The sequence below is a fragment of the Nicotiana sylvestris genome, chromosome 1 (assembly GCF_000393655.2).
Source record: "Nicotiana sylvestris chromosome 1, ASM39365v2, whole genome shotgun sequence".
Lineage (NCBI taxonomy): Eukaryota > Viridiplantae > Streptophyta > Magnoliopsida > Solanales > Solanaceae > Nicotiana > Nicotiana sylvestris.
In genome coordinates this window covers 184,795,422-184,806,951 of record NC_091057.1, presented here as the reverse complement: position 1 = coordinate 184,806,951, position 11,530 = coordinate 184,795,422, and the positions used below count along the sequence as shown (strand labels likewise).

Genomic DNA, 11,530 nt, shown 5'->3' with positions numbered 1-11,530 from the left:
GCATTGGTTTAAAAAGTACTCCTAAAAGATTATAGCTCAACAAATAGAATATACTTCCCAAAGCAAATGAATTATTCTCTGTAAATTGCTTAATCTCGATTACTAGTTTGAGTGTTTAGCTACACTAGGTAACATTTAATGGTATTTGTCGGTAGCCGTGGAAGCTGCTATATATTTAATTTGACTCTATATAGCAACGGAAAATGACATTTTAAGCCAGCAATGATTATGATAAAGATTGACACAAACAACAAAATTGTCATTTCCATCAATCGCGCCAATGATCACTGCATACAGTATTAGTTTTGTTTCTATCGATCTGCATGGATTATTATGGTTTAAGTTTCTTAATAATGATACGTTAACTTTGTAAATTAATAGAGAGGAAAATGATCAACATAATTTTCAGACTAAAAAAGCAGATTTTCTGAAAACAGTAATCTCTGCAATTGATCAGCTATTGTTTGCGCAATGAATAACAAAGACAAATATATATAAAGAGAGGAACAATACAAGATTATATGAAAGAGTAATTAAAACCCAACGGTATATTAAAAAAGAGATGACTAGTACAAGTTTCCATGAATGACAAAAACCAGTAACATAACAATGAAAAATAAAAAGATCCGTTCTTTAACGTATACACTAGTATACAAGATATACCCGTAATTATTCCCCGGACCATAATTCACTTGAAGATGTACAAACATTTGCATGAACACTCAACTAAGCAAACCAACACAGTAAAAACTAACTCTCAACCCCATCAACTTCCCTATTCTCTGTTCATTTCCTTTCACATTCTCAAGCATCATATCTCTTGAATGTTCCAGCGTTTGATCAACTTATTTCATAAATTGCAAATAATTTTCAAGGCTTCACGAAAAGGAAATTCTATGTAATGTTTGTCTATGGGTGATGAGGAATAGAAGGAGGAAGTGGTGGGAAGAATGGATGGTGGAATGGAGGAAGTTTAGGGAAAGGTGGAAGCTGTGGAAGTGGTGGGCATGGTTTTTTGTAGAATGGTGGGATTGGCTTGTAAATTGGAACAGGTGGTGGCATAGGTTTTACTACCGGTGGCTCGTACACCGGAACTGGAGGAGGCAGTGGCTTCACTACCGGTGGCTCGTATACTGGAACTGGAGGAGGCAGTGGCTTTACTACTGGTGGCTTGTATTCTGGAACTGGAGGAGGAAGTGGCTTTACTACTGGTGGCTTAGGTTTGTAAGTGGGAACTGCAGGAGGCTTTGGTTTTGGGGGGCATGGCTTTTTAACCGGAGGTTTTGGTTTTGGTTTTGGTGGGCATGGCTTTTTAACTGGAGGTTTTGGTTTAGGTTTGTAAATAGGAACTGAAGGAGGATTAGGTTTTACTACTGGTGGTTCAGGTTTAGGCTTGGGTTTGTAAATGGGAACTGAAGGTGGCTTTGGTTTTGGTTTGTAAACAGGAACTGGAGGAGGATTAGGCTTTACTACTGGTGGTTCGGGTTTAGGCTTGGGTTTGTAAATGGGAACTGGAGGAGGAAGTGGCTTTACTACTGGTGGTTCTGGTGTTGGATTGTAAACGGGAACCGGAGGAGGATTTGGCTTTGGAATTGGAGGAGGACATGGTTTTTTGAAAATTGGAGGAATAGAGGGAAGTGGGAAAGGGTGGTTAAAGTGTTTCCATGGTGGCAAATTAGGGAAATGTTTCATCCAAGGATGATCTTTAGGGAAAGGTGGCAACTTTGGCAATGGTGGATATTTAAAGTGAGGCCACAAGAAAGCAGAAGTGCATAATGCTGTTGAGAATTTAACATTTCCAGCAGGTTTTAGTGAGTGTTTTCCATCAGTTTTGGTGATCACAATCTTGGATGATTCAATACCATTGTGTGCTGGACATGGTGCAGCTGATGCACTGTGTAATTGTGCATAGCATTCTTCCTTTAGCTTGCCATCTTTTATCATTTCTTTAGGAAGTGACACTTCAAATTTGCCATCTTTGTCAAGCTCTCCTTCACCCCTTGTTTTGATTTCTCCATTCTCAAGCTTGCAGTCAATGCTTACATGAAGCCCTGAAACAAATAATGTTACATGGTTAGATAACAACAACAACAAACAACTCAGTATAATCCCATAAGTAGGGTCTGAGGAGGGTAGTGTGTACGCAGGCCTTACTCCTACCTTACAAAGATAGAGAGTTTGTTTTCGGTAGACCCTCGCGGCTCAAGGAACAATGATATGTAACATGGTTAGATGCTAACAAATTTTTTAGACACGTTGGAAAGATAGGTATTGGACTTAATTTAGTCAAAAGCTAGCTCAAAAAGCGTGAGAATTTTTCAAATTCATATAAGAGTGACACTTAAACATCAAGCACGCTCAGGACTGGACATATGGAACGGAGCCCAACATTGGAAAATACAATGGAGATTAGTTTGGTTGATACCATATTTAGAAAATATACTTGGATTTAACTCAACTCAACTATATAAAGAAACAATAGCATATTGACATGCATTTAAACTGTAAATTAGAAAGAACCTGAGAAAGCATGAATGGTGTTAATGTTATTCTCTTTGCAATCAGCGCATTCTCCAATGCCAAAAACTTTGATTGTGTTGTCATCAGCAAAGCAGAAACTAGAGAGTAATAAAGTCAGAGACAGTCCGAGGAGGACTCTGCCACAAAGTGACTGCAGCCCCATTCTGTACCAAAAAAATGTAAATTCTGAATGGTGTTGTTGTGTTTGTTACAACTGACTAAAGGGTATATTTATAGTACTTAATTACTTAGCAATATGTAAAGAAAAGTCTGGTTTTAATTATGACTGTCTTACCGACACATAGTTAAGGACCTCACATGAGTTTAGGTCCCATGGATCTTGATTTTTTAATGAATGACAGAAAGATTGAAAAAACTGAAAGGTTTTTTTTTTCTCTTTGTAAAATATAGAAATAAAAAAAAAAAGATTTTCAGCAATGGGTGGTCACAGGCATAGCTAGCTGTTTGATAAAACGCCATTATCATCATTCAATGAGGTCTCCAACTGTACACCTCGTCTCTTTTCTACCTGTAAACCTACTTAGTTAGCTCTCATTTATGTCACTTATTTTACTGAAAATCTTCAATTAGTTACTTAGGTTTAAATGTGACCAGGAGGTCACAGATTCGAGCGGTAGAAACAGTCTCTTAAAGAAGGCTGCGTATAGGGATGACAAAATGGTTAAAAGAAAACAATTAACCACTCATATTATCCACGGATAATTAACTATTTAAAAACGGGTCAAATGTGGATAAGAACCATATTATCCATTTAGAAAATGGATAATCAATGAGTCTAGCTTTTACATTTGTAAAGCCTCAAATTGAGGGTTCCTCAATTTAGGGAGACTAAGAATTCTCTCAAAAATGATCATATGCAAGAAGTCATGGATAATATGGTTATTTATATTATCCGCCGGTTAACCCGTTTTTTATCCGTAAATTTATCCGGTTTTTCATTACCCGTTTTCGTCCCCAACCATATCCAACATTTAGTGGGAATTGAACTCATGACCTTATGTAGATTTTGAACCCCTTGCCACTAAACTACACTTTTGGATTGTGTTAAGGGGGTTCAAATCTTAATATACAGAGGTAAAAAACAGATTTTGCCTTATATATACAGTGTATTTTTTTTGGCGAAGGGGGTTCGGGTGAACCCGTTGCGCCCCCTAAATCCGCCCCTGCGACCCGCCACGCCCGTTTGCAACTCCTAGCTGCATATAATAAATACTTATGGTCCGGCCCTTTCTCTTTAGAATTGAAACTTTAACTACTTTTTTAACAAAGTGCTGTAAGGGTATGATTGCCAGTATTTCTACTACTGTACATCTTGTGTTTTTATTTAGTTTTAAATTTAAAAGAAAGGGTAGTTAAATGTTGGCATTTATAATGAGTAACAAAAACACGTTCTTCTCTCATTATTCACGTGAATTAATTGACATTCGTCGACTAACTTCTACTACCGCAAATTATAGAACACATAATTGTACTCCACTCATCATGAAGAAGTAAGTGCATAATTTTATGTATTATTGCATGTATAGAGTACTTCTACCATAGTTGCATCCTCCTACATATCATTAACATTCAATATTGCAGCTTTGCATTGCCTAGTTGCAGTTGGGGAACCACATTGGTCCGACGATTGTCAGAGAATATCCTTTGTTTGGAAAATTACATTGTACATCGGTAAATAATTTCTATTGATTGTTGAAAGCTTCCAATATAGTGACAAAGGGGTTTAAAAAAATGATACTTCAGTTCCAGTATAATCCCCTTATTTTCAATCCGCCCTGGCTACAACAACAACAATAACAAACTCAGTAGTTTTTTACAAGTGGGGTTTAGGGGGGTAAGATATACGCAGCCTTACCCTTACCAGACATAGAGGCTATTTCTGATAGACCGTCGGCTGGAGAACGACTAAAAAAGAAAAGGTAATTGTAACAAGTAGGAATAACATCAAGATAAAATAATATCGAATCCAAGAATGCAGTCAAACTCTAGGCACTAATAGCCATTTATGAATAAAAGATATCATACTAACACTAATGTTAGCGAATTGAGTAATACAAAGAGAAACGCTCGACTACCTACGAACTTTCTACCCTAATCTTTAACCTCCACCCTGTCTAAATGTTCGATAATATGGAAATGCATAATTTCGAGACTTCTTCATTCGTTCCGTTTATCCTAATTTGATATGAAACTCCAGTTAAAGAATCAAATTGTAGCATATCCTCTTATTTTGTAGTAATAATCTGCAGATATTGTAGCATATCCTCTTATTTTGTAGTAATAACTATGATTACCCATCAGGTGTAAAAGAACATTCGTGTGATGCCAGAGGTTCATCAAAAGAAGCTGTTGGAAAATTGAAATTAAATTTCAAAAGAACAGCAAAATTTTCTTTATCCTGTTTTTCTTAAAAAAGAAGACTTGAGAATAAAAATAAAATAAAAAATAAATTGACGGTTCTTTGTTTATTCCCCATGACCCTACAAATTAAATCCCACCTCCACCTCTATTTCTGACACCATCACTGCAGAAAATGTTTAATTCCGTAAGCTTGACTTTTCAAGCTCATGTTTGTCTTCTTTATATGATTTCTGTACCGATAATAAAATTTGTTGTAAAATTGTCAAATTATATGACTTTCATTTCCGTAAACTTGACTTTTCAGCTCCTGTTTGTCTTCTTTATACGATTTTTGTATCAATAATAAAATTTGTCTTACTTCAAGCCATATTGCACGAATTCGAATCCCAATAGCTTGATGGCCATTGTTGTCCAATTGGCTATTTCCCATCCCTTTTTAATTAGTAGATGTGAGAAGAAATTGCCAAAAAAAAAAAAAAAAAGTTGCTAACTTTTCTTTGAACTTAGGTTGAAATTGTGAAAATTAGGTTGAAACGGTGAAAAGGATTCTCCAAATAATTCGCCATGCTTTACTTGAATACCATTTCCGACATCACATGCAGCTTTGTAATATGCAAAGCACAAAATTTATAGTCACGTTAGAAGGTTTGTACATATGCTGTCAATATTAATTGTAATGTACGAAAGTATTCAATCTGAATGTGTGAAAAAAGGCAAGGTGTTTTAGATAACTTGAACTAAAGGTATCAAGAGCGAGGTAAGAACACTAAATATCTCCTTTCTACATTTCCCCTTTAACCATGATTTACTTTAAAAATATCTGAGTTAACAGCTCTATTCTCCTTGCTTTATCAAAGAAAACGAAATTTCTTCAATTTATTTCCCTCTCCAACCAAAAGGGGAAGGAAAATGATATCTCGCGGTTGGCAATTAGGTTGGTGAGGTTCCACATTTCATATATGGCGACTGCAATTTCTGTAGCATGTGATGCTTAATTGCTTTAAGTATACAGAGCCACAAAAGTGGATAATAGAGATCCAGCGAAGCCTAATAAAATAAAAATCTTTGATGAATCTTTTGCTTCTTCCCCCACTCCTAAATGTCATAGTAATGAAGGTGATCTGTATATTGATGTGATCTGCTTCCCATTTCATCTCATGTATGTTAGGTGTCCACATTTCCATGGTCTAACTTGACGCTGTTACTGTTATATTAGATTTTTCCAAATTCAACATGTTCAAATCTTCCTAGCCGACAACTCTATTAAACCGTGCGTACTGAGTGAAACAATTTGAAGAACTATGAAAAGATTGATTCTACTTTATCAATCAGTCTAAAGCAAAGTTACTGAAGGTCTAAAATTATGCTTTGTTTCCTTAACACAACATTAAAGACGTTAAAACAATTTAGTCTTTATTTTCTCTTAGAAGAAGCAAGGCAATTTCAATTTACGCCAAGGAAATGAAAGCAACATCAGACTGAATAATGGACCGCAGATTCTGGTGTGGTTTCCTTCTAATTGATTTTAGAAGACAGAGACGGCTAATCAAATTAAAGATGGCAGAAGTATCCAACTCAAAGCAACAAAAAACATAAGAATCTGGTGCACGCCAAGTCAACACAAAGGGAAAAGGTAAATTTGTTGAAAGGGAAAAATGAGAGTTGAATTTGACAAAATTGTTTCTTTGCTTCCTCGATACCCAGTTAGTTCGTTGGTAGTAAAAAGTAAAATTGGAGGCTAATAAGTTATCCTCGTGCTACAACAGTGAAGCAGGTCTAACATTTCTAATTTAAACCCTCTCGTTTTGGACATCCGGTAAAATACAGCTAAAAGTAGCAGTTCAAGCCATTTACTTCTTCTTCTTCAACTTGTTGGACTGCGACTGAGTATATGCAGTTCCCTTGAAAAAAGAACAGGAAAGTTAGCAAATCCTTCCGACCCGAATCCAAATGTAAATATACACATAAAAATTTTGAAATCCAGATTACTAAACATTTCCAGAAATGTACTCTTTAACAATATAATAAACCACATACCTGCAACCATTCATCCATGGATGCATCAGTTGTTGCAGTTCCAACTTCAACCTTTGCCTTTGGTGCTCTCTTAGTTTTCTACACACACATCCAGAAAAGAAAGAGAATGATTTAGAAGGAAACAAGAGCAGACGAATTCATATGCTTAAATGAAAAAACCCCTAATGTGCTTATTGCTGATACATTTTTTTAAGAGATATTTTATTCAGGAAATAGCACTAACTGCATTAAAAGGGAGGTATTTTTTATTTATTTTTTGATCGGTCGAGAGGTATTTTTCTTAGGTCCAGCTGCTTGACAGATTGCTTTGTTCTCATATGGTAACACTAACGACTCTGTATGACTAAAAAAACCCTCACTGTTACCAGCACATCAGCTCTCAGTCACTTCAAGAAGCAGATTTCAGCCCTCACCGTTGACATATACATGTCAATAGGATAGTGGTGCAAGATCTAGAAACAATAACCCCACACACTAACTACTTGTGGCCCCTCATACATACCCTACAGGCATTTTTTAAGATATAACCGAGTTTTTGAAGCACCTTTTTTCCATCTTACAAGGAACATAGGTAAGTATAATCACCTTTGAGAGATTTTGTAGCTGGCCACGTATCCAGAACCCGAGAAGTCCAAGGAGGGCAACTCCAAGACAAAACAGGAAAACAGACTCAACACTGAGAAGACCACCAGGTTCAGTCACTTCAATAGTTCCATTGTAGAACACATTTTGATAAGCGTTCTGGTCTATCTCGTAAATAATTGTGCCCACGAGATCAAAACTTCCAGGCTGCAACATGATGAACAGAATTATCAGTTCAGAGAAGAAACTGTGAGAATGAAGTCAAAGCAATTATATGAAAATAAGCAGGACAATTTTTCCATGTCCAAAGCAATTATATGAAAATAAGCAGGACAATTTTTCCATGTTAGTTGATGAGGAAAAATGGTAATAATGCTATACAACAAACCTGCATAAATTTGCTGACAGCAAATATATATGGAAAGGTAGCCTGAGCAGAAGGAGGAACTGTTGCGTTGTTAAAAGCCTAGTAAATAAACGAAGATACACAATTAGCCAATTCTGATATCCAAATATTAGTAAACAAAGCATGAAATACACTGAACATATGTTTGAACAAACACAGGTATACCCAAGGTGCCATATAAGTATGGCCTTTTCTTAGCTCCAACATGAACTCTACCTTAGTTGGTGAACTTAAAAATGCTGCTAGTAGAGCTCAACCTGACAATAAAACTTAGCTCTGACATATGAGGTTGTTTTAGTGGAAAAGTCCTCTTCCAACCGAGAGGTTGGGATTACATTTCACCAAGGAAGCCAAGTACTAAAAGTGTTTAGGGTATATTCAATTCCTTACAAGCAAGTTAAGGCACGATAATTCATTTGTTAGTTGATTTGAAATCTCCTTCAGAATAGGATTCATTTTGAAGCTTTTTGAATGCCCCAAATAGTTTAAGTTCATCATAAGTAAAGTCAATAAAGAGAAGTTTCATGCAAAAATGGGATGTTTTTAATTCTTTGAAATTGTATGCTAAAGTAATTTCGCGTCTGTAAAGAGTCATCTTCTCTTTCCCTTCTCCGTGGTCAATGTCAAAAAAGAAAACGAGGACCTTATTAATTCAAGCAATCTTATATTTGATTAAGATCTTTCTAACCAACAAATTTGGCAAGAGAGAAAATATAAATATTTAGAAAACCTATCGTGGTCATCAGCTAAAAGGAGAGAAAATAAGGGCATTTCCAAATAGCTCTTGTGAAATATAGCTTGTTAGGAGCAAACACAACGAAACTTTAACTGAAGAACAGAAACTATTAAGTGCAAACATGATATGTATCATGGAATATCTTCGGGTAACGTTATTATCACCAAAATTTAAAACAAGGTAAATTTAACAATACCTAAGCCCCAACTTAAACTAACTCACAACTAAAGAGACAAGAGAAAGAAAAAGCCTTTCGGATCATAAAAATTTGAGACAACATAAATATAACAAGACTATATGCAAACTTAAGGAACCAAATAGAAGCTAAATAATCTAGAGAGTATAAATACCATTTTTTTCAGTTCAGTCAACATATTTCACCAGTAATCTTAAGAAGCAAGCAGCGTAAAGCATGATTAATAGGAAAGGATGTAACCAACAATTACCTGAACAGAAAGATTTTGAACCAAATAGCGATGATCAAAGGGAAGGTGAACACTGGCTTGGATGGCAATGATATTCAGATTTGATTCCCCTGCTTTAACCAAAGTCGGCAAATAAATCCATCAGAGCAGATAAAGGAAGAGATGCTATCAGAACAATACTATTAAAAATCAAAAACTTAATGGGACAAAGAAAAGGAAAATACAGAATTACCATCATTTTTCATTCCAACCAACAGCTCGCTCTCCTCACCAGCTGCCACTACTGCATAGACAACGAAAAACATGATTTAAGAGAGGCAAACCATTAACAGCAACCTTGTCCAAAGCAAAATTAGGTAAAGATAATAAAGATGCATAGTAGACACTGAATTTAAACTCACCTTTCGAAGGGTTTTTAGGGAAAACACAAATCGTTTCAATCCCAGGTGCAGGACTATAACTCTCACTGCTAAAATCTTGGACATCCTCACCAACAATTCCAAGATCCCCTCCTTCCTCGGTACCCTCAACCACTTCTGCTTCAGGGTCGGATTGAGCTCTAGCAACTAAAAGAAAATATTAACACCAAAATGAACTTCACGAAATACAACCATAGCAATTAACAATGAACAACAACTACTAAGCCTCAATCCAAAACCAGTTATCGGCAAGATACATTTTGCTCAAAATGACCGAACAAGTTAAAGCCTGAAAGGAAATTCTCATAATCAACCTAATCAACATCATAAAAAAGTTACGAGGCGTAAAAAGTAGCATAACATTGAGGATCTAACTAAATCCGAAGCATGAGGTCTAGGTTCGAATCTTAGAGGAGGCAAACAACACTAGGCAATTGCTTCCCATATGTCTAATCCTTGGTGGGCAGAGTTACATAGTAACTGAGCTGGTGGGAGTTAGCAAGTACCCGGTGGAATAATCGAGGTGCATGCAAGTTGACCCGGACACCACCGTTATAAAAAAATATGAAGATCTAACTAAATCAAAAGAGTAGAGAATTCTATCAGGGAGCAGGCAATGCATGCATTATCATTTCTTTTCCAAGTCATTATACGAAACAAAACACAAGAAGCTATTATCAAGTCAACGACAATGACTTTGACTAACCAAAACTAGCAAAAACTTTCCACAATCAAAGTCTACATTCAATTCTAATGCTTATCGTTTCCAAATGGAGAACGTATCAAAGCATAATATTTAACATTCCAGATTTACTATGGCAATCAAAATCATAATCCAATCCGATATCAATCGGGCAATAACAAAATTGGAATAGTCCACATTAAATAGTCAAACCTCGATTAAATCGAAGAGAATCAAAATTACGAATATCAAAGAAACATAGTAGAGTATTAGATAAAGCTTAATACGTAAAATTGTTCATGCGATCGTGCATGAGCATGCGAATGCGATGAACTACAAAAATTAACATGCAAAGATGAGGGATTTGACTGAAAGTTTTCAGGAATTAAGATCTGTGATCTAAGAAGCAAACCTTGAAGAAATGATGAAGAGAAGAGGAGAAGAGCCAGGACGAAGAAAACCCTAATTGTCATTTTGAGAGGAAGGCGGAGCACACGAACGAAGACCAAAGACGAGAGTGAAACAGAAAATCAAGCTCTGAGGTCACAGAAAACAAACCCAGCCCAGAATTTTCTTTTTGTTTTTGTTTTTCTATTTTAACAGATTTATTCATGTGAAAACAGATATGTTATGTCAACTCAATAGGAATCGGGGGCCCAAACTGAGAAATAATCACTTTGGGCTTTGCTGCAGAACTCACAAGATTTGTTTATTAATGACTTCCCGTAATTCGAAATTTTCGTTCATATACCATATAGTAAACGATATTACTAAATATATAGTTTGCATATTATCTTTCATGCTACTAGTATTTCTACATAATATAGATAATGCATTAAATAAGAAATCATTGTAGTTGTAGGCTTCCTTATTTAGGCGCGCTAAAATTGGGGATTACATATTCTTCCAGATCTTCCACAATGCAAATTACGCACATTAATCTTCTTCGTCAGTTTCGTTTCAAATTTAGCGTCTCTGCTTTTTCGATACACTGTGTTTCAAACTTTTTTCTGATTTCACAAATCAGAAACGACTAAATCTTCTACAATTCTTCTACATCAAACGCACTTATGTCCAAATTTCAGTAATACAAAGCAAAGGAAAAGAGAGCAGCAATTCCACCATTGACAGCCATTAAAAAGCTTTGAAACTTTGAATTCAAATTTGGGTTTTCAAAAATTATTATTTGTTTGGATTGGGTGTTGTTGCAAATAATTGGGAATATGGTTTGGAGTTTATATCTCAATTTTGAGGGGTTTTGGTGAAGATTAGACTTGGTTTTGGCTGAATTTCGGATTGAAACTCGAAGAAGAAGAAGAAGAAGAAGAAGAAGAAGAAGAA

The 11,530-nt window shown here is 35.8% G+C and overlaps 2 protein-coding genes across 2 annotated transcripts; both read right to left on the bottom strand.

Annotated features, from left to right (window-relative positions):
* Nucleotides 1-517: 517 nt before the first annotated feature.
* LOC104211023 (proline-rich protein 4) lies at nt 518-2,765 on the bottom strand. Its single transcript, XM_009760017.2, has 2 exons — nt 2,521-2,765; nt 518-2,051 (listed from the first exon to the last, which is right to left on the bottom strand). The coding sequence occupies exons 1-2, from the start codon at nt 2,681-2,683 to the stop codon at nt 910-912; spliced, it is 1,305 nt and encodes a 434-aa protein (XP_009758319.1). The 5' UTR covers nt 2,684-2,765; the 3' UTR covers nt 518-909.
* A 3,752-nt stretch (nt 2,766-6,517) lies between these two features.
* Nucleotides 6,518-10,790, bottom strand: LOC104211024 (translocon-associated protein subunit alpha-like). Its single transcript, XM_009760018.2, has 8 exons — nt 10,602-10,790; nt 9,490-9,654; nt 9,321-9,371; nt 9,110-9,198; nt 7,910-7,987; nt 7,525-7,728; nt 6,940-7,017; nt 6,518-6,803 (listed from the first exon to the last, which is right to left on the bottom strand). Exons 1-8 carry the CDS (start codon nt 10,660-10,662, stop codon nt 6,753-6,755), a joined length of 777 nt encoding a protein of 258 aa, XP_009758320.1. The 5' UTR covers nt 10,663-10,790; the 3' UTR covers nt 6,518-6,752.
* Between the last annotated feature and the right edge of the window lie 740 nt (nt 10,791-11,530).